The sequence below is a fragment of the Orbicella franksi genome, chromosome 1 (assembly GCF_964199315.1).
Source record: "Orbicella franksi chromosome 1, jaOrbFran1.1, whole genome shotgun sequence".
NCBI classification, from domain to species: domain Eukaryota; kingdom Metazoa; phylum Cnidaria; class Anthozoa; order Scleractinia; family Merulinidae; genus Orbicella; species Orbicella franksi.
In genome coordinates this window covers 8,277,905-8,298,114 of record NC_138145.1, presented here as the reverse complement: position 1 = coordinate 8,298,114, position 20,210 = coordinate 8,277,905, and the positions used below count along the sequence as shown (strand labels likewise).

The window sequence follows — 20,210 nt, the reverse complement described above, 5'->3', positions numbered from 1 at the left end:
TCTTTAAACAAGGACCCGCGCTATAAAAGGCATAGCTCCTCCCCCTCTTTGTCACGCAATCTTTGTTCGTAGTCCTAATCAAAGATGGCGGACTCAGTGAGGAAGATGCGGTAAACCCACTCTGAAATGGAACAAATAAAAACCTACACATTAAGAACTTAATGCGAGTGTAGAACCACCCAAATTGTGAATTTAAGTCAGAAATGTACTAAAATCCTGATCCTTCTAGCGCTAATTGAAGAATTTAGCGAAGGAAATTTGAATTTCCCGCCTGTAACCGTCCCTGTCAATCCCTGAACATACGCACCCGCTCACAGACTCCTCGCAGACGATTCGTTGCTTTGTTGAGCCTTCAATATGCCTATGTCATCTTCTATGCAATATTTGGCATGCTCAAAAAAAGGGCATGATGTAATATATGCGTTTTTGGGAATGACGGTTCGGTTCATGGCGGAAGCTGTCGTGCTGTGGTGCCACAACTTCCACTTTGAATCGAGCTAGTTTGCACGCATTGTCTTTGCTTCTTAGGCGCTATTTTATCTTATCAACTATTTTTCGGTGCTTTGGATTTTTCATGGCGGAATCTTTCTCCAAGAAGCCCAAACTAATGCCTCCTCGTGCACAACGGATTAGGTACAGCATACAGCTTGAGGTTGAAGCGGGTATGGAGGAGCGTTTGGAGGGATTGAAAGCTAAAATTCAACGTGTTAAAAGTGCCTTACGTATAACCAGTCGTACACCAATGGGTAACCTTTTGATGATGGAACGATTGCTGAGCTCATTCGAAGAGTTCGAACGAAGTCAGATGGTAATCACAGCCAGTCAATCTTTGTTTTTGTCTACGATACAACAACCTTCGGCACAACCTTCGCCACAACCTTCGCCACAACCTTTTCCTTCGTGTTCGAAAAAAATAGATGCACAAACGCAAACGGATATCTCTGATCCGTATATTTTGGGTTACGGTGAAAATACAACCGGAAAGTTCGATATCCACACCCAAAGTACGGAGAACGAAGACTATTTTCTTTCATCCAACGATGCGGTGCGAAACCTCATATCTACAATGGCACAATATGGCGGAAGGTGTCCCTTATGTGGCTATCCTCTAGAGTTGCCATCGTTCGATGCGATAAAGCATGGACATGTGGCGCTCGTCAGCGTGGGCTGCGTGGCCGGTCATTCCCTTCGATGGAATTCCAGCAGTATCATCGGCGGAAAGTACACAGCCAATTTGAGGTAAAAGTATAAGTAATTTTTTATATTTGAATTTCCGAAAATTTTGAACTTGACATTTGTGTAAGCTAACACTGCTGTCATTTTTGTTTAGGGTTTTACATGGATTTATCAGTTCTGGCCTTACCGAGACCCAGTATGTCAGTGCTTGTAAGGCAGCTCACATCGGAAATGTGGACATTACTACCGGTATTACAATTTCTCTGAAATACAATAATCCTCTCTGACAATAGCAGTATTGTTATACTTTAGTTGGTGTACTACACAAAAATTCCCTATACTCATCAGTGATCATGCAATTTCTAGAAAAAGTGTCATAGAGTTTATTTCTTTTCATTGCCTTCTTCCTTGCCATGAGGGAACCAGTTATGCAGCTTATTTTTCTCTTGTGAACATACTTCAGTTGATCTTTTTCCCTCTTTCCAGTATACACTTCTTTAGGATACAAGAATGCTGTGAAAGCCTGGTATGAGATAAAATTACAGGAAGCTACTAGGTCGGAAGCACAGCAGGATGCTCAATATCTTCTCCAAGGAGATGTATGTTTCCAAGGTATGATGCCGCCTTTCCGGGAATTTCTGCACTTTTTTGTTTTGTTTGTGAACTATTGATTCAATTAAATTTCATGGAATTTTGTTTCCTTCTTCATAAATTTAGATCATCATAACAGATGCTAGACATGATTCCAGCCGAGCTGCGCAGCACACCACAGTTTCTGCTTTATCTTATCAATGGGGACTTTGAACTATAACCATCTCTGCTTGAATACAACCTAACATGTGGCATTGTTGATAATTCTCTTAATTTTTTTTTTCAGAAACAAGAAAGTTATTTATTGCCTAAATTGGGATAAAGAAGATATGCCGTCTGCAGCATCTCGAGAAGTACCCATGACTAAAGCAGTGATAGATTCTCTAACAGCTCTTGGTAAGTTGTAATGTTGATTTGATAGTGCACTCTTCTCATAAATGATAAGCACTTCATAATTAGATGCAGGATATGTATGGCTTTTCGTAAATGATCACAGTACCTATATTTCTTGCCAGGATTTATCCCAAAAATATTGTGTGGCTCCAAGATGTTGGAAGACTATATTTATTTTGAACAGGTGTTTGTCACACATAGAAAGGAGGGTTTCTCGCACTGGTTTCTTATGAATAATGTTTCATGAATATTATGCAAATACTACTTGTTTCACACATGTATAATCTGTGTGTTTTATGAAGTCTAAAAGCCTATGTTTCTTTGCTAAACTCTTGTATTGACCCTTGCAACACCTGTAGGTCATCGTGTTGGTGAAGTTGCACATGACTATGTGCCGGCATTGAGGCAGTGGCTTGCAACCAAAGGGATTAGGAACTCATATGACAGTTGGCATGGTAGGTCACCAACCAAATTACTAGGTTTCACTAGTAAGGATTAGCTTGTAATCAGCATCAAGCTAGTAGCTATGGTCTGTTTTAGTCTCTGTGATAAGGAATGGTAGTTCTTGTTTTCCTTTTCCTTAATAAAGGTGGGAAGGGTGTCAAGAAGGCCATCAAAAAGGTTGCCAGTGGGCTTGTTAGGGACTCAGAGAGATCATGGTTTGCAGAGTTGTCTGACAAAGGTAATTCTCCATTGTAGGATACAAACTGAAACTAACATAAGCTCTGCAAAGGCCCTCTTTGCATTCGAAGTGGCTTGTTTGTATGTCATATTCATCTTTGCTTAAATTGTGTGGTGCAAATCCTATGAATTACAGTACCGTTACTTGAAGTTAAAAAACCTTCTAAAAATGCCATTGTTTTGACAGTGAAGTGCACGAAGACGCATATCTATTATGCAATGAAGAATTGCAATGGTGATGCTGATGAGCTGAGGCGATACATAGTAAACATTGTAGACCATTACCAGGTAAAAGGGTTCACTAGGAACTTGTACATTTGAATTGTTATCTTAATTTTCTGACAACAAGAGATTATTTCCAAGGACACAAGTAGATATGAGTGGTTAGTGGCTGTTGTGACAATGTAAGTTTCTATTACCCTCACCCCACAGGTGACCCCTTTACACCTTGTCATTAGCAAGGTTGTACAAGTTACTGATTCAGAATCCATGACTCTACATACTAAAAATTGTATAGATGATTGAATGGTTCTTCTATTCATTTTATCTGTGTGGTATAGGGGGATCATTCAAATTGCCATCAGGAGTCTCGGTGTCGTCAAGAAGGCTATGTATGCAGCAAAAAACCTCTTGTTACTGAACAGGCTATTGCAGCATACCGGAAGGCTATAGTGGGTACCAACATCTACAAATTTGCTGAAGATTATGCCTTGGTAATAATAATTCATACATCAATATCTATGGTATGGAATTGTATCTTTACTTCACAGATCTACAAATAACCACTATATTTCATACTGAATGTGGAAAGTCCACGAGTAGGCAGCAACATTACTCCCACCTAAGAAAGAGAGATTGGCTCTATACATGTTTTATTTACAATACAAAAGCTTTCTTCAATGGCATAACTTTGAACTTATTACCTCTATTTACTGTAGTGCCGAGATACTTTCTGGATAGAATCACTGCATATGGTGATGCTTATTTATGCACAGAAGCGCATCCATTTCAGTCGTAAAGACACCTATGAAATGAGAATGCAGCTTGCAGTTCTTGACTGGGTATGTACCACAACACTTTTATTTGTATTCGTGTATCTTCACAAAAAGTGGAAAAACATAGACAGAGGATAACGAACGTCCACACAAGGACACTTATTCTTTTCACTGTTATAGAAATTCCACTATAGACCAGTAATTGTTAATTATAACTATTATTCAAATTATTATCATTATCTTTACCATCAACTTTCTGGTGGGGGGGGGGGGGGGGATTCCCATATGAAAAGGTCAGGAGTGCTAGCCGAAAATTTTGCATAAAAAGAAACCCTAACAGTTACCAAGACCCTATGTCGTGGGCGTGGCTTGCAATTCTTTTCACCCTCAAGAAGTACCAATTGTAAGACAACACATTGTGTCCTGTCAAATTTTTTTTGGCTCATTAACCTAAAAGGTAGTGCAAAAGTTCCCGATGTGGACCTTTTGAGGCTGAACACCCTAAGATGAACCGAAACTACTATTTTAACCCCAAGAAGGTATGATGAGCACCCCCATCCTTTTTACATGGGAGTCCCCCCCCCCCCCCACCCCAGGTTAGCTCCCTTTATTGAAAAATAGAAATTAAAGCTAACTGAAGAAAGCAGCAATGGACAGTTGCATATGAAGTACATGACCTGTCCTTGGTTGCTGTGGTATGTATTATTTTCCTGTTCTATTTCAATTTTTTAGAATGAGAATGTGCTGCGTGAAGCCACATCTGAACAGTACTATCAGACCAGTCGCCAACCGGACAGAATTGCCCCACACAGGGTACTGTCAGATAAAACCTACGAGTTCAAGGATGGCATATGGACAACTTTTTATAATTCATTGTAACTCAGTCCGTTGCTTGAAGGCTGACGAGTGTAAAATTAGAATGCTGTAGTTTTAGATGCCGTGCAAAACTGTGTATGAAGAAAAAAAGAAGTACTCTTGCAGAAGTTGTTGACACTGTACTGAAAAACAAAAAAGGTTCACCATGTCAAGTAACTGTTAAACTGCGTTGATTTATTGGGCTGGAAGCGAAAAGTGAGGTCTATCCATGATGAAACTGACGCTCACAAGAAAGAGCTTGCTTGCTAATGTCGCTTCTCACGAGCGACGATGCCCTTGATAGGGGACGTTAGGGGGGTTAGGCCACCTATCACGAACGTCCTTTATCACGCAATGTGGCATAACCTCTCTAACGTCGTCAATAAGGCAACCCAGTTGTTGTTTTTTTTCCAGATACGTTGGGTTGTCCCAAAGCCCGTTGTCCTTGAGGGTCTTCCAATACCACTTATAGTCTTTTCGCCTTTTTGTGTGGTTGGTTATGCGTGCATCACATCTTCCGTTTGGTTTGAATTCAGAAGATGTGATGCACGGAGCTCGGAGACAGAAGTCACAGGTTGACTCTGGAACTTGGGGCGGCGCAGCTACGCTAGACTCATTGTTGGGGAAAATAGCAACGGCCTCGTCGTTTTTTCGAGGAAAGAGACGAACAGGTGATGGCCGTAGTGGTTCTTCATCGATTGGTACGGCAAAGCGCTTCCTCGCTGTAGAAAAAAAAAAAGTTTAGAATAAAAATTCGGATGGAAGTGAACAGGGGCAACTCAAGGGTAAGTACAATGAGTCCTACACACAACCTCTTATGATAATCCCAAATTGTTACAGGGAAATCAACTTACATGAAGGGAATTGTTCAAGATTGCATATCAGTCCTGGAAATATCCACTTGATCATATGTAGTTTATGTGATACATATCAATGGTACAACTCTATGACAACTGGAGACCATGTCATAATCTTTGGGAAACTAAACCAAAAATTTGGAAGCTGTTCCCTTGCTATAAACAATTCCGCCCGAGCAGAGATTCCCACTACTCTAATAAAAATACATGAACGGTACAAATCCACATTGAATGTTTTAGGTGTCGCCGGAAGCAGGATGATGTAACCTTCGACACCGAGGAATCAAGTTCCATTTGTTATCACTGAGAAAAGGCGCGCAATTCGAAAACTGTTGCTCCATCAAAACGGTCAAATTATTGTCAAACAGTTTTTCTGCTTTTTGTCGCTGGCTGAAGTCTTTCCTGCAATCTTCGAGAAGCCGAGTTTGTGAAGGTTGTAAATAATAAGTTATAAGTTGTAAATGGTGCGTTAGAACTGTAGTCTACTAACCGTTTCCACTTTGGATGCTTCGTACGGACACAACTTCGCAGGCCACCTCTGGAATTTCTTGAAGGAGACGAAAAAACTGGTCCTTTTTACTTTCATCAATCTCAAGAGTTACCTACGTATGAAGGTAACAAAGACATTCGTGAAATACAGCTCTAGAGGCTAACAAACGATACAGAGAGAATCGATGTAACAGAAAAAAAATATTTACTTACCTGCACCCGTTTTCCATTGGCATTATTTTCAGCTCCACGCAACATTGTACAGACTCGTTCCACGCGTCAGATATTTCGATTTAAAAAAAATAGTTACGGAATGACAGCCTTTATTAGTCTTGTAAGCACTGTGCGCAGCACTAGTAGCAGATATGAGACCTCCGTGCGTATCGCGCGACCCGGAGATGTTGACAGCTCCGTGTCTAGAGTGAAATGACTGACTGCTCGCCCAGTCCAAGGCTCCTTATATAGCGCGGGTCCTTGTTTAATTACAACAATAAAGTTTACAATTTCCAACGTTTCTTGGTTTGCATGATTTTCTTAACAATGCGTTCTGTCATGGTTTTACGTCCGGGTAATTTGTCGATGGCTTGGATCATCTTGGTGTCGGCGTTCCATTTGTCCTGTAAGTTCTTGGCCCTGGAATAATCAATGTCGTGTTGTTTGGCTAGTCGGTCCAGACGGTTGATCCCCGGGCATCTTGGGCATGTTGGTTCTGAATGAAGATTATTACCACGATGTCATTTTTTATAGCGGCACGTGACGAAATCGCATGTCGTAGTCTCGAACGTATCGGTCGTACGTGGGAGATGTGAAATCCGTCACCACGTCGTCCAACGTTTGCATCTTGGTCAAAAACCCATCCAATTCCTCCACACCACCCAGAGCGTAGTTCCTGAGTTCTGTCAGCGTCTTTTCGTACGTCGTGTAAGCGAATTGGGCCATGTCCATCTTGAACGAATACTTCTTGAAATCGTTCCATCCTTTCAGTGCGGTGGCGAAAGCCGTCAATCCTACCACCGTGTACCCGTCTTTCCACACGGATCCCAAGACGATACTCACGGCCACGGTCAGTAAGGCCAGTCCGTTGAGAATGGCGTTACACAACTTGTAGTAACCGAACATCTGCCTTGGACACCACCAATACTTGTGGTAGAAAGCGTACAAAACGTCCAAACGTTTCAGGGAATCCAAATCCACCACGGTGTTGAAAGGTTCATCCCATAAACATACAGAAGTACTCATGACTCTTCTCTAACCAGTGCCAAACGTAGTCTGACTTTCTATCGGGACGTTCGATCCTTTTGGCCTGTTGCTCGTATTCCCAGATCTCGTCCTTGAAGGCGGTTTCTATGGATTGGTTCAGGATGTCCCGGACTTGTCGGTAACTATCGCACTCGTCCGCGATACGTTTCATGTCTTCGTGATCCATGCTGGTCGCATCCCAGTAAGAGCGAGAGCATCGGCATAGATGCAAGAAGTAGGGGAACCACTCGACTCCACTCCTCAACATCTTGATTCGAATGGTTTTTCCTCGGCGAGGGGGTCGTCTTTTCTTAAGTCTCACAAGTCTTCGGATCCCTCGACCCACGCCTACTCCCGCAGCACCAATGGCAGCGGTCGTTCCAGCTCGGATTCCTGTTTTCACGGCGCGGCCACCCAACGCTTTGGCCAATCCCAAGGCAGCCCCTTTGCCAATGGGTAACATCGCAGACAAGGCATTCGCAAGAGCACCGCCCCATTGCTTTCTCCTTTTCTGTCGACGACGGCGTCTTCTCATGGTTGTTCTCAGTTACGTACACTGGTAGAATTGCGTGTGACGGTAGGACGTTGTCCGTTTTTATAGGTGGTCGTAATCGTGTTGGTGGTTGTGATGCCCGCAATGCGACGACCCGCGGCCGTCTGTTGTTGTTGGCGCAAAATCTCTTCCAATTGTTGCTGCATCTGGGCTTGGTCGAGAACACGGTCTCCTCGCCTTCTTCTTCCTCCTCGACCCGATCGAATCGACGAAGGAGGTGTGGAGTCACTACCACTTCCGCCTCCACCTCCGCCTCCTCCACCTCCGCCTCCGCCTCCGCCTCCACCTCTGCCTCTGCCTCTACCTCTGCGTCTTCCACTACCACTAGCGCTACTTCTTCTGCGGCTGCCGGAATCACTGGAGGACGTCGGTGTATTTCGACGCGGGACGCGTCTCGGTCGTTTCCCTCCTCGAACAGCGTGTGCCAAAGGTGTGGCGGAAGTTATCCGGGGTGCCCCGACACCTGCCGTGACGTTGGAGCGCGCCACTGATCCAGCACAACCGACACCCGCCGTGACGTTGGTCTGCGACGCACTCGAGCCAGGAGTACCTACTCCGACGGGCGAGACATTTGGCAGGGGCGGTGTCGCCAGTGACGATAGCGGCGAGAGAGCGTTCAGACTCACACCCACACCCGCTGCAGGCGGAATAGGAGTACTCGTCCGATTCGGTGTCCCCCAAGGCGAATAATCGTTCAGAGCCGAGAGGTTGAAATCGTCACTACCATAAGAGCTCATTTTTATCCATTCCCCTCTGTCTTTCTATCTTCCTCTCGGCGAGTTCTCGTTGCGTATGAACCAAATCATCGAAACCTTCACCATTATATGCGTTTATGATGGACCGTACTTGACGGTAACTCTCGCATTCTGTGACCTGTCTCATCGGTTCGTAGTCCAGCTCATGGGGATTCATGCAGTATTTGAGTCTGGTCTTGCATATGACGATGAAAAGCGGAAACCACTCGACCTCGCTCCTCAACATGACGGTGTCGCAAACTGATGGCATCGTACGAATCCTTCGTCTTTTAACACATGGCTGAGGACGCGTTGATCGTCCTGACTGGCTGGATGAAGATCCAATAGCATGTAACCGTAAGGTCGATCGGTGACCTTTCGAAACGTGTCCAACACTTCCTGCCATTGCGTGGGAAACGATTGCAGTAATAGATTTGTAAGAGAGTAAGAAAACGTCTCGGCCTGCTGTCACGCATACGACCCTACCTTACTCTAAAAGCTGCTAAATGCGTGTATAATTGTTTAGTTCAGCCGATTTTTGATTACACTAACACGGTATGGGATGGGCTGTCAATCGGTTGCAGTAACAGCTTGCAACGTCTGCAAAACAGAGCAGCACGCATTATACAAAGGAGGGCAACAATCGAAGGATCTTTTAAAATGTTAGGGTGGGTGGATTTGGAAACCCAAAGAAAAGCCCACAAATGCATTTTAGTTTTTAAATGTTTAAATAATTTAGCTCCTCCATATTTGTCGGATTATTTTATTAGAAATTGCAACGTTCATTCTTACAACACGAGGAAAAGCAACGACATGCACTTGCCGAAACCCAAGTTAACGCTAGGGAAAAGGACTTTCAGATACTCTGGTGCGCTTCATTTTAATAATTTACCCACTACAATAAAAGAAGCAACATCGCTCCCCATTTTTAAAAATCTTCTTAGACTTTATTTTAGAGAGTAGTTTTTATTTTTAATTTTTTATAATTGTAAACGTTAATCTCTATGTATAGAAATTTAATGTAGTCTTAATTTACGCAGGGCCCCTTTTGATACCAGCCAAGTGCTGATTGGGCCGCCCTGCCTAAATAAAGTTGACCTTGACCTAGATTTCGTATCCCCAACTGATCCCGAGGGTTCTTGAAAGCCGCGATGTAATGAGCGTTTTGGGAAATGGTCTTGGCGAATTTTCCGTTGGGGAATAGATCCTGGCACAGGTAAAGCACCGTGATGTTCCGATGATGCGAGTGTTTGGTGAAGAGATCCAACACGCGCTTGTCGTTACCACCCTCGTCCATCAGATCGTCCAGGACCAACACACCCCCTCCAGGAAACCATCGGGGTAACTGTTCGCTTTCGGGGATGCCTTCGTGAAACTTGACCCCACCCTTCTTGAGCTTTTGGAAACCATCTTGCCACGATCCGTAGCAGTAATGAATACTCTTCGGTGTTTGTTGGAACAAGTCGCCGTTCTCCAAGAGCAGTTTGGTGGTGAACACCGTCTTACCGCACCCAGACGGACCCGCTATCAACAAACTCGACGGAGTGTGAAATTGAAACGCTTTGCGTCGTTCCATGATCTTGAAATGGTCCACGGTCTCGAGACGTTCCGTTTTTATCCGAACAACTTGGCCAATGGGGTCTTGACGGCCGGGATGCGTCTCAGCAGACCCAATAGGGTGACCTTACGATTGAAACAGATGGTTTTTTTCTTGGCACGACTCTTGATCTTGGCCATGGCTCTCTTGGCCGCGGCTCTCTTGGGACGCTTGGCAGGCGCCGATCTCTTTTTTCGAGGTTTCTTGGCGAATTTACTCAAATCTCCGAACTTGTCTTCGTACCAATGCCTCTTTTTCGTTCTTCTTTTCCTATCTTCTTTCTCGGAAAGACCCGGCATGGTGGTGGCGGCTCTCTTGCGTTTTCTGCGGGTGGTCACAGTAGCTGGTAATTCACCGGGTGTCAAGGACAGCCGGCGGTTGAAAAGACACTTGTCTTCTCGCGGTTTGAAGTATTTTAAGATCGAGTCGTCGTTTTGGCGGTTGGTTTTTCTTGAAATGAGCCGCACTGGGTTGAGGCGTCTTTTTACCAGATTTTCCGTAGCGTTTTTCTAACCTGGCTATGACGTCGTCCAAGTGTCTATGCCCTCGAAACTGAAGATCCATGAAGTGTCTTGTTTTGTTAGTAACTCCATAATGAACGATTTGGGTTTCCGTCGCACCTTTTTATGCACTCACAAAGTGATGGCGTAAGGACTTATTGCCGTAGCGAAGAACGTGCCAATACGGGTAACACTTGTAATCTCTACTAGCGTTCGTTTGAAGTCTGGCTCTGATACTCAGGTGGAACAGAACGTATCGAAGCCAATGATCTTTTTCCCGGTCCAGTATGAATCGGACTCGACGGTAACTGTCGCAATCCAAAATGCGTTCCATGACCTGTCGAAGAGGATCGTCCGAGGGCAATTTCTTATACTCTTCTCGACACAGTTCTAAGAATCGATGGAACCATCTGACTTCACCACGCAACATCCTTTCTCAAAATGAACATCTTTTATTTCGAACGGCTTACTTTATAACAAATGACGCACTCCTCCGTAGGAACCGCACGTGTCCTGGTGACACGGGGTTTTACAAATCTTGAGCCAATCCAACTCGTCCACGATCAAACGTTTCAACATCTGTCCTACTTTACGATCGTTCTCCACAAACTCGTTTTTCTTAAAACGACTCAAGAAATCGTTCATGTCACGACCTTCGGCTCGGTCGATCAGGAACATCAGGGCGTAACCGCCGCAACTCTGACTGAACAGGGACTGTAGACTCTTGCCGTTGGGAATCTGGTACTTGAAATGACGATCCAACCATTCTTGGATCGGTTCGGCGGTTCCGTACGCGTCCAACGGTAGACCGTAACTGTCCAGTATCTCGCACTTGTTCTTGTCGGCCCACAAAGCGATCCAATGCACGCCCGGTTTGTCGTGAGGGTCCGTGTTCACGATGTAAGCGGTCGGTCCTTCTTGGGGCAGTGACCTGGGAAGCCGATCGCAAGGTACCGTGCCGTAAAATACACAGCGTAGGGACGGATTCGTCCGTGCCAAATGATCCAATTGTATATTATTCAAGGCTACCTTCTCCATTTTTTTCTTCTCATTGGTACACGTCGTAGATGACGACTCGGTTCTCGTTGATCTCCAGCAAGTTCTCGAATTCGCCGTACAACAAGATGGTCAGGTTTTCTCCCGGATTGGCTCCGAAATCGATCACCAGACGCAGTTCACCTTCCTGCTTGGGGTTCAACACTGGACTGTCCAAACATCCGTTGGCTGTGTTGTCAAATACAAACATGTTGCATCTCTTGCCGTGTCCCCAATCCACTTTTCTGACCATGTTTCCTTTTCCCCTGCACAACGCTCCTGAGGCTTGGAGGAATCTGTAGTAGCCTCTCTGATCTTTACTGTCCCCATCGTGTGGGAGTTCCAAGGTCTCGTAGGGGTACTCTTCACCTCTCACTAATTGTTTGATGGAAGCCAGATTGAATTTTCCAAAATTGAACGGACTCTCGGTGATGGTTCCGTTGAAGGCAGCTTGTTTCATCAACAACACCACTAGTCTATTAGGTAGTTTACTGTGGAAAGGATTGCTGCACTCAAAATGACGATTGTCGTTGGGATGAGAGTAAGTGCGAATTTCACCTCTCACCGTGGGGTAAGTGGCCACTCTTCCACCTTTCAGGCTTGTCATGATCTCTCGGTACACCGAGGGAGTCACTCTCACTTGAGACAGGAACAATCTCACTTTCACGTCGGCTTCAGTCAGTCTCAGAGTATTGGCACCGGCCCATCGGACGGTCCACAGGGCTGGGGTATTGAAGTACATGTCGATCTGGATCTGTACGCCAGGTAACAGTAACTTGCTGAGATGAAACACTTCCAGGAAAGGCTTGAACCTCAAAGTCACGGCATCTCCATCCAGAAACTGGAGTCGACCCTGTACTAGGTTCTTGAGATCTTGGGGTAATTCAGCATAATTGGCGTGAGTCGTATCCAGCTTATTGGCAGTCAATTCATCGGCCTCTCCGTCGTCGGGTACACCGAGACGTTGTACCAGCCACTGGGTGTCAGGATCGATTCACCATCGTCTCGATCGTGGTTCAACAGTGTCTCGATGTAGGCTTTGAGGTGGTAAGTATCCGTCTGGGGGCTGATGAGAGTACCATTCAATCTCACATTGATCTGTTTGAAGAGGGTGTGGGCAAGATTGTTGGCGAGTCCTATGACATCCGCTGTCAGCAGATTCGTAGCGTCGTTTTTCTTGACGGTCAATTCAACTTCGAAGAAACTCTCGTTCAAGTCGATAAAGTCCTCTTGAGGATCGACTTGGAAGGTCACTGGATTGATCCCCGTATTGAACGGGTTGATTCTCACCAAACGTCGAGACGACATGCTGACATCCGTGGGAGGGGTACTGAACATGTTCAGGCGAGGGTTACGAACCCCCGCCGACCGGGCATGAGCCACGAGGTCCGTCATCGTCTACGTCGTCGTCTTCGTCTCCTTCTCAGGGCCGACTGCACCCAACGATAGTTCGGGCGTTTTGATCGGGACGGGAATATCGATCCGCCTTTATACGTTCGTCGTATCGGGATAAGTCTCACGCGCCTCGAGTAAATGGGATTCATACTCCAAATAGGTCTTTTCTCACTTTTTTCGCTAACGCCCGTTTGATCTCTTGCGTCGCTTTACGTTTCACGGCTCGTCTCGCTCCTCTCTTGACCCCGGCGAGTCCACCTCTCCAATTGGGCTTTCCTCCCTTGCCGCCCGAATTTAAACCTTTCAGACCCTCCGTGGCCGTCTCGGTGATAAAGTCTCGGAGAATACCAGGACCTCGTTTCTTGACACCTCTCCAAGCCATGCCGAATCCGTCTCCAGATTGCTTCATTTTGTCGGGATGAAATCGTACCAGCGTTCCACCGATCATTCTTTCTTAAAGTGTAACGTCACGATCGTATTGCCGTCTCCAAAGGTCGTCAGTTCTCCAGTTGTCTCAGCCACTTGCACTTCTATTATGTCAAGGACGTCTTTGCGCACGGGAATATATTGAATGTGGTAAGGCTCGAAATACTGGACACCCGCACCTCTTCGAATCAAGTTGACCTCTCTCAGTAAATCCGTGACATGATTTCCCACCACACCACTTCCACCCACGTCAGAGTAGACGAGCAAAGATCGCGAACTGTTTCCCACCACCACCTCGAACGCCTTGTTCAGGTTCAGAAAACGCCAATTGCAATAGATGCTGAGTTTCAAAAAATCTCCATGTCCTCCTTTATCTGTGATGACAGCCCAAAAGGCAGGTATTCCGTCAGCGTCATGCACGTCCCCGACGACGCTAATGTCCGGAATGACATCGTCAAAAAATTTGATCTGCAGGTTAGGTCCCAGATTATAACCGTTGCCGTTCTTTTCGAGCCATCCCATTTTACAAGCCAGTTCAATATTGATGTGGAATGCAGGGACAACCGTGACCAGGTCTTCGCCTTCCCACTTTAACCTGACGTAGGTTCTTTTCCCATCATTCGTGACATATTTGGCTCCAAATTTGGGTCCAGATTGTTTGAAGACGCGTTGTCGATCGAAATAGGCGATCATGGATTTCATGAGTCCAATACCGTCCACGTTGTAGAACACCTTCTTGAGGTCATCCGTGTCGAAGTAAGCTTCTCCATACGTGTAGCGGCTACTCGATTCTATGCGTCTCCATGCGGAAAAGGACAAGATGGTTTTATCCGCAGAAGCGGTGAAGGAAGGCAGAGTCACGTGAGCATCTGGCATGGCGATGCTACTCAATCCCACTTTCCATCCTACGTTTCCATTCAGATGTATGGGGTGTGGTAACCTGATCTTGAAATGGTTCGGTTTGTTGTCAGGGAACTCGCTCTTACTACTGTGACTGGGTAAGCTGACGTAAAAATCACTCATCCTTTCTTGAAATGCAACGTGATCGTGGTCACACCCGACGCAAAGTCCACTAGTCGTCCGTCGTTCTCAGACACCTGCGTCTCGACAATGTCCAAAAAGGTCGTGCGCACCGGTAGATATAGGATGTGTCTCGGTTGAAGGTCGATCACGTCCGGATCGTAACGAACCTGTTTCAACATGTCCGTGACTTGATTTCCCGTCACCATACTCTGTCCCACATTCGAATACACGAACAAGGAACGACGCTCGTGACCGAACGCTTCTTCGTAACTGCGATCCAGGTTCATGAAAACCCAATTGATGAAACAACTCAAATGTAATGTGTCCGGGTCAATCTTGTAAAATAGTTCGTCCCCGTCATTCTGTCCTATGATCAAGTCCGTGGCCGTGGGTATGACTTCCTTGGGAAATTCTTTCCTCAAGTGGGGTCCCAAGACGTAACCCGGTTGTCCGTTTTGCAATGTTCCCATCTTGACCCATTTCATCTTCTTGGCCAATTCGATGCCGATGGACATTTGGGGAAAGACGCGTTTACCATGGATCAGTAGGCTGAGGCACGTTCTCGAGTTGTCCAGGACGCATTCTCCATTCTCGGCCCGATGCATGACCGTGTACAGCAATTCGGTGGGATCGTCGGGTTTGCTCTTTTTCTTGTACATGGTCACGTCGACATCCGTTCTAGATCTCAACCTATGCATGTATCGATCTCGTATCATGTTCAGTAACTCGGTACCGGTCCTCGGCGTGAATTCCAAATCGCTTTCTCTCGTCACTGAAGAGACCTGGGTGTATAGGTTTCGATCCGCGTTCACCATATCGATCCACCAGATTTCAAACAGAAGAGAATCCTTCAAGTCCATCTTACGCACCGCGGACGGAAACGAGAGGTCACTGATACCCACTTTCCAGCCCGACTCTCTCAACTGCAACGGGTTCGGCAGACGATTCTTGAAACTGTTGGCCTTGTTGTCCGGGAACTCGCTCGTGCTGGCATTGCTCATCAGTTGCACGTAAAAGTCGTCGGCAGACTCATTCATACTTAAAGTGTAGTGTCACCGACGTCACGCCCGATTCAAAGTCAACCAATCGTCCGTCGTTCTCGGCCAATTGCACCTCCACTATATCCAAAACGTTGCTGCGCACAGGTTTATATTGAGTCTGATTCGGCTCGTACGTCGTCTTGATCGGGTCGTGGGGGACTTCTCTCAAGAGATCCGTGACTCGATTCCCCGTGATGGTGCTACGACCCACATTCGAATACAGGTACATGGGACTGCGAGGCGGAGGGAGGTCCGGATGAACGATGACTCCGCGATAGGTCTTGGCGTATTCCTCGTCCAGGTAACTGAAGCGCCAGTTGCAATAGGGACTGAGCTGTAACACTCCGTGGCTGCTCAAATTCCAAAATTCGTGAGATCGATTGTCACTATGGTCAGTCCAGTCTTTCTTGAAATCAGACGGGACGGTATCGTTGGGAAAGATCTTGATCATGTTCACGTTCAAGTGAACGGAGTAATACGATTCCTGGCGAATCAAACCCAACTTCTTGACCAGTTTAGGACCAAAATACACTCTGGGACGTTGTCTGTCTCCGGACTCGTCGAGGAACGTGTCGGTGTTGTCAAGAATCAAATCGTTCCCCTCCCATCGGAACACGGGGTAGTATTTTTTCCCGTCCGGCGCTCGTAGACTCTCATCGGCGCGATCCATGTAATGATACATTCGTTCGTGAAAACGATTGATGAGGTATTGCATGAGAGATCTGCCACTCGTCACTTTGTGTCGGTCACGGTTCAGTTCCTTCCCGGTGACGTCAAATGGTACGCGGTAACGAAATGGACGCCACGTAATCCCGTCGGATTGCAACCTGAACGTTTCGATGGTCCACTCAATACCGAAAACATAGTCGTCGTCTTCAAAGTCGTGCGATTGAGGGACTGGTACTTGATGCGGTCGTGACGGAGGGATCGGGTAAGACACGCTCGCCAATCCCACTTTCCATTCCTTGTCGGATTCAAACAGGAGCGGATACGGCAGACGGTTCTTGAAACTGTTGGCCTTGTTGTCCGTGAACTCACTCGTGCTGGCATTGCTCAACAACTGCACGTAAAAGTCTTTCATTTTTTCGTCTTTGGCTTTTTGGTCACGTACAAGCCTTTTTTATCCACCCAACTGTCGTACTTGACTGGCCAACCTTTCCAACGCACCAAGACTTTATCCCCTTTTCGTTTGACGATCTTGTCGATGCGGAACAGATCGTCGTCTTTCACGTCCACCTTTTGCAAATCTTGCGCGTAAAACGTGCCCTCGACCGCCGTGCCGTCCCATTCTTCCACCTTGTACGTGGTGACCTTCCCAGGACGCACCCGCCGTATCACAAACACCTCTTCGGTCCAACCGGGTAAATACCCTTTCTTGAACTGTCGGAACTTCTTGTTCAGTCTCACACGATCCCCGACTTTCAGTGAAGGTCGTCTAGATTTTTTTACCTTTTTTTCCTTTTTACCGTAAAGAGTCTCCCACACGTCCTCGCTATTAGCTAAAGTCACTTGATCAGGAGCCATCTTGATACTGCGATGATACGATCGATTGTACCCTCGGACCAGATCTTGTAACACGGGCACGAACGTCATCGTATTCTTCACGGTGAAGTATCGGTACAAACGTTCCTTCAGGGTCCGATTAAACCGTTCCACCACACTGGATTTCGTATCCCCACGCGTCGAAAAATGATGAATGCCATTCTGCTTCATCAAATCCTGAAACGTCTTGTTGTAGAATTCCTTCCCGTCGTCCGTCTGGAGATTGATGGGTTTTCTACCTCCTTTCAAGATCTTAGCCATGGCTTCCGTCACCGCTTTACCCGTCTTGCTCTTCAAGGGCTGGACCCAGGCGTGCTTGGAAAACACGTCCACCACCGTCAAGAGGTAACGATACCCTCGATTGTACCTTGAAATATTGATCACCTCGATCAGGTCGGCCGTCCACTGCTCGTCGATTCCGAACACTACCACCGGGACCGTGGGAAAACGACGACGTCTGGGTTTGTGCAGCGTGTACCCCAAATCCCGTTGCAAGACCTCACGAGCACGTCGTACCGAGATCTTATTGGCCTTGGCGAATCGCGTCAGACAACCCAGACTACCTGGTCTGGAGGGATCCCGATACCGTCCCAGTAACGTTCCGGTCGAAAGCGGCTTTTGCTTCTTTTGACCTTTCTTCATAGTCGATAAAGTTTGTAAACGCACTGTCTCCACAACTCGAAACGCTGGTCACGTACCTCGAGATACTTCTTAAATGAATCGGGTTGCTGTTTCAACCACAAGATATAAGCGACAAAACGCATCACGTTGGGTTCGACGTCGGTATAGTCAAACACCTCCAAGGGCGAATCACTGAAATGGTCAGGGATGGGTTCACCCTTACCGTATCGCTCGTAGACTCTAGTGCACTTGGAACACAAGGTCGTCCAACACCATCGATCGGCCATGGTCGCACACACTCTCGAGATCAACCAACTCAAGGCATGAGACATAATGATTTGAACCCAATTTTTATTTCGACTTTCTTATATGTACAAAAACGTCGTGTCTGATTGGTTCTTACGAAAAAACAACTCTGATTGGCTAAACGAAAAAGAAGGCGAAAAAGACTAGTCTGAATCTGAAAAGTATTGAACATATTCCGAGTTCTTACATTCTTGACCATACTCATTATCACAGTCTTCCTCATAGGTATCCATGGCATAATATTTACAATTTCTCCAATCACAATCCCCTTTACCGGGTCTCCACTTCAGGGCTTCCTCCTCGTTCCCATTCACATAGAATGCTTGTCGCATACTCTCTCTACACTCACCACACAGGTAATCCTCATCCGCTTCTAGGGCACGAAAGAAAAACCGATCCTTCCACAGATCACGCTGACGCATGACATCGTAGATCAACTCTTCCAACTTCAGACACGTTTCCTTGTGAGCACACCTGTTGAAAGTCAGTATCTCCTCCACCCTGGGACTCTTGTCGGACTCCAACACCCGTTGTGATATGTCTCGAGCGAACCGCAAGGGTTCAAACAGATCACGGATGGCATCGCTCATCATGTACGAGAGGTGATCCGTGGCGATCAAACAGGAACGCTCTGCGTCCAGGGCGGGATCCCGACAATGAATGAATTTGAATTGACCGCTACCACTTCTGTACATCACGCGACACCACTCACCGCAGAACAAATACACCTTTTCGTTCCTCTTCATCATCTCCAAAATCGTACCACCCCAGTCAGGACGACGTCTCATCAAGAGCTCAAAAGACCACAGACAATCGGGTATTTGACCTAACGGTTCGAAGAGATTGTCAAAAATGTACATGTCCACTTTCGCATCCGGAATGGCATCGAGTTCTCTTAAAGTGTGTACCTTCTGATCCACGATCTGCTTCACTAGGTCCCGAATCTGGTTCGAGTTGCTATAGTAAGTCATCTTAACCCCTCTCCGACAGCCTCGTTAAACTTCTTTCCTTCTCGATCCGCTAGCCTCGTGATATCCAAGCCTGACAAATGAGGATAGCTCTCTCTGTCGCACCAGTCTATCATGTGCCTCTGGAGCTTATAGTACAAAGGGGAGACAAGACGTAACTCCAAGTCAAATATCTTCACATGCAACGGTTTTTCGCCTTCCTCGAGTCTAGCCAAAATATCAGAAGCCAGATTCAACTGCTGTCTCAGATCTTCAATGATCTCTTTCACGTCTCTCTCATCCAAAATCCTATGGGTCATCACCGCGTCAAGAGCAAGTCGAGAATGATTCGCCGCGTCAAACGGGCTCCTTTTATACCCGCGCCGTGGATCCACTTCCACTCCGTACTTTCACGGATCACGCGCCCTTTTCAGATCCCACCAATCGAAACGAAGACCGTCACATGATCCCATCACACCACACGTCACCGATTGGTCGTAAAAAACGTCCATAAAGTCGAACCACGCATTCCATCACGAGTCACTTTTCAGCAGTAGTCATGGATTCACACGTCGAACCCGACAGGAAAAAGAGAAAATCGTCCAAAAAGAAGGAGGCGCGTAAGAAACTGAAACTGCTCCTACCCAAGAGAGCGGAAGGAGAAGGTAAACTACAATCCACCTTAGACAGATGGTTATTCGAAGAACCTCGTTCCAGACTACGTTTCAACGAACGCGTCCTCTTCAAAGAGATCACACCGGACTCTGTCAGTTGGACCACCGTCCCTCTCAAAGGCTTCTTGCAGCCATGGAGCGCCTTCTCGATCAAACGCCAAGAAGTCAAAAGCCAAATGAAAAGTAACCATTACAAGCGAAGGCAAAGACTGACCCCAAAAAACGCGCGAAAAACCACACACATCCTAGAAACCATGCTACGTGAAAACACTTTGTTGGGATACTAACTCATCTCTCTTCCTCGTATAGACTCAAAGCTACCTGCCATTCAAGGCGGATGCCTGACCGTGATAAGAGAATCACCTCCTCGAACCATTCAAGTCCTGGAACCCATGGGACTCGACAAATTCAAGAAAGACGACCTCGTAGAATTACCACCTGAAGCGGACGACCAAGGAGAATTCACCGAAGTACAAGTGTTGCAGGAATTCGACCCCGATCAGTTCCTGAACCAACTGAAAACACAAGATTACACCTGCCC

The 20,210-nt window shown here is 46.4% G+C and overlaps 5 protein-coding genes across 6 annotated transcripts; 2 read left to right on the top strand and 3 right to left on the bottom strand.

Annotated features, from left to right (window-relative positions):
* Positions 1–2,079, top strand: LOC145469088 (uncharacterized). The gene is made up of 4 exons (XM_081453071.1): positions 1–1,239; positions 1,331–1,425; positions 1,663–1,788; positions 2,054–2,079. Exons 1-4 carry the CDS (start codon positions 575–577, stop codon positions 2,077–2,079), a joined length of 912 nt encoding a protein of 303 aa, XP_081309197.1. The 5' UTR covers positions 1–574.
* LOC145487721 (uncharacterized) lies at positions 1,718–5,758 on the top strand. 2 transcript variants are annotated; one of them, XM_081466546.1, is made up of 7 exons: positions 1,720–2,163; positions 2,520–2,615; positions 2,750–2,842; positions 3,029–3,129; positions 3,402–3,554; positions 3,780–3,902; positions 4,569–5,752. In XM_081466546.1, exons 1-7 carry the CDS (start codon positions 2,097–2,099, stop codon positions 4,713–4,715), a joined length of 780 nt encoding a protein of 259 aa, XP_081322672.1. In that variant the 5' UTR covers positions 1,720–2,096; the 3' UTR covers positions 4,716–5,752. The 2 variants fall into 2 exon arrangements, with proteins under 2 accessions (XP_081322678.1, XP_081322672.1); XM_081466552.1 differs by lacking the exon at positions 3,029–3,129 and having other exon boundaries at positions 1,718–2,163; positions 2,745–2,842; positions 4,569–5,758.
* A 2,061-nt stretch (positions 5,759–7,819) lies between these two features.
* Positions 7,820–8,566, bottom strand: LOC145487747 (uncharacterized). Its single transcript, XM_081466568.1, has 2 exons — positions 8,338–8,566; positions 7,820–8,292 (listed from the first exon to the last, which is right to left on the bottom strand). Exons 1-2 carry the CDS (start codon positions 8,564–8,566, stop codon positions 7,820–7,822), a joined length of 702 nt encoding a protein of 233 aa, XP_081322694.1.
* A 5,574-nt stretch (positions 8,567–14,140) lies between these two features.
* LOC145487738 (uncharacterized) lies at positions 14,141–19,515 on the bottom strand. The gene is made up of 2 exons (XM_081466558.1): positions 19,453–19,515; positions 14,141–15,321 (listed from the first exon to the last, which is right to left on the bottom strand). Exon 2 carries the CDS (start codon positions 15,253–15,255, stop codon positions 14,536–14,538), a length of 720 nt encoding a protein of 239 aa, XP_081322684.1. The 5' UTR covers positions 15,256–15,321; positions 19,453–19,515; the 3' UTR covers positions 14,141–14,535.
* On the bottom strand, positions 15,478–16,745 carry LOC145487713 (uncharacterized). The gene has a single exon (XM_081466536.1). The coding sequence runs from the start codon at positions 16,658–16,660 to the stop codon at positions 15,569–15,571; it is 1,092 nt and encodes a 363-aa protein (XP_081322662.1). The 5' UTR covers positions 16,661–16,745; the 3' UTR covers positions 15,478–15,568.
* Positions 19,516–20,210: the final 695 nt, after the last annotated feature.

What these genes read in the sequence shown, in the direction of transcription:
- LOC145469088 (XM_081453071.1), top strand. Translation starts at nt 575, where the DNA reads ATGGCGGAATCTTTCTCCAAGAAGCCCAAACTAATGCCTCCTCGTGCA. An exon ending in AAATGTGGACATTACTACCG is followed by an intron (nt 1,426 to 1,662) that starts GTATTACAATTT and finishes CCCTCTTTCCAG; the next exon opens with TATACACTTCTTTAGGATAC. An exon ending in AGGAGATGTATGTTTCCAAG is followed by an intron (nt 1,789 to 2,053) that starts GTATGATGCCGC and finishes TTTTTTTTTCAG; the next exon opens with AAACAAGAAAGTTATTTATT.
- LOC145487721 (XM_081466546.1), top strand. Translation starts at nt 2,097, where the DNA reads ATGCCGTCTGCAGCATCTCGAGAAGTACCCATGACTAAAGCAGTGATA. An exon ending in CTCATATGACAGTTGGCATG is followed by an intron (nt 2,616 to 2,749) that starts GTAGGTCACCAA and finishes TCCTTAATAAAG; the next exon opens with GTGGGAAGGGTGTCAAGAAG. An exon ending in TGCAGAGTTGTCTGACAAAG is followed by an intron (nt 2,843 to 3,028) that starts GTAATTCTCCAT and finishes TTGTTTTGACAG; the next exon opens with TGAAGTGCACGAAGACGCAT.
- LOC145487747 (XM_081466568.1), bottom strand. Translation starts at nt 8,566, where the DNA reads ATGAGCTCTTATGGTAGTGACGATTTCAACCTCTCGGCTCTGAACGAT. An exon ending in GCAGACCAACGTCACGGCGG is followed by an intron (nt 8,293 to 8,337) that starts GTGTCGGTTGTG and finishes ACGTCACGGCAG; the next exon opens with GTGTCGGGGCACCCCGGATA.
- LOC145487738 (XM_081466558.1), bottom strand. Translation starts at nt 15,255, where the DNA reads ATGATACGAGATCGATACATGCATAGGTTGAGATCTAGAACGGATGTC.
- LOC145487713 (XM_081466536.1), bottom strand. Translation starts at nt 16,660, where the DNA reads ATGAAAGACTTTTACGTGCAGTTGTTGAGCAATGCCAGCACGAGTGAG.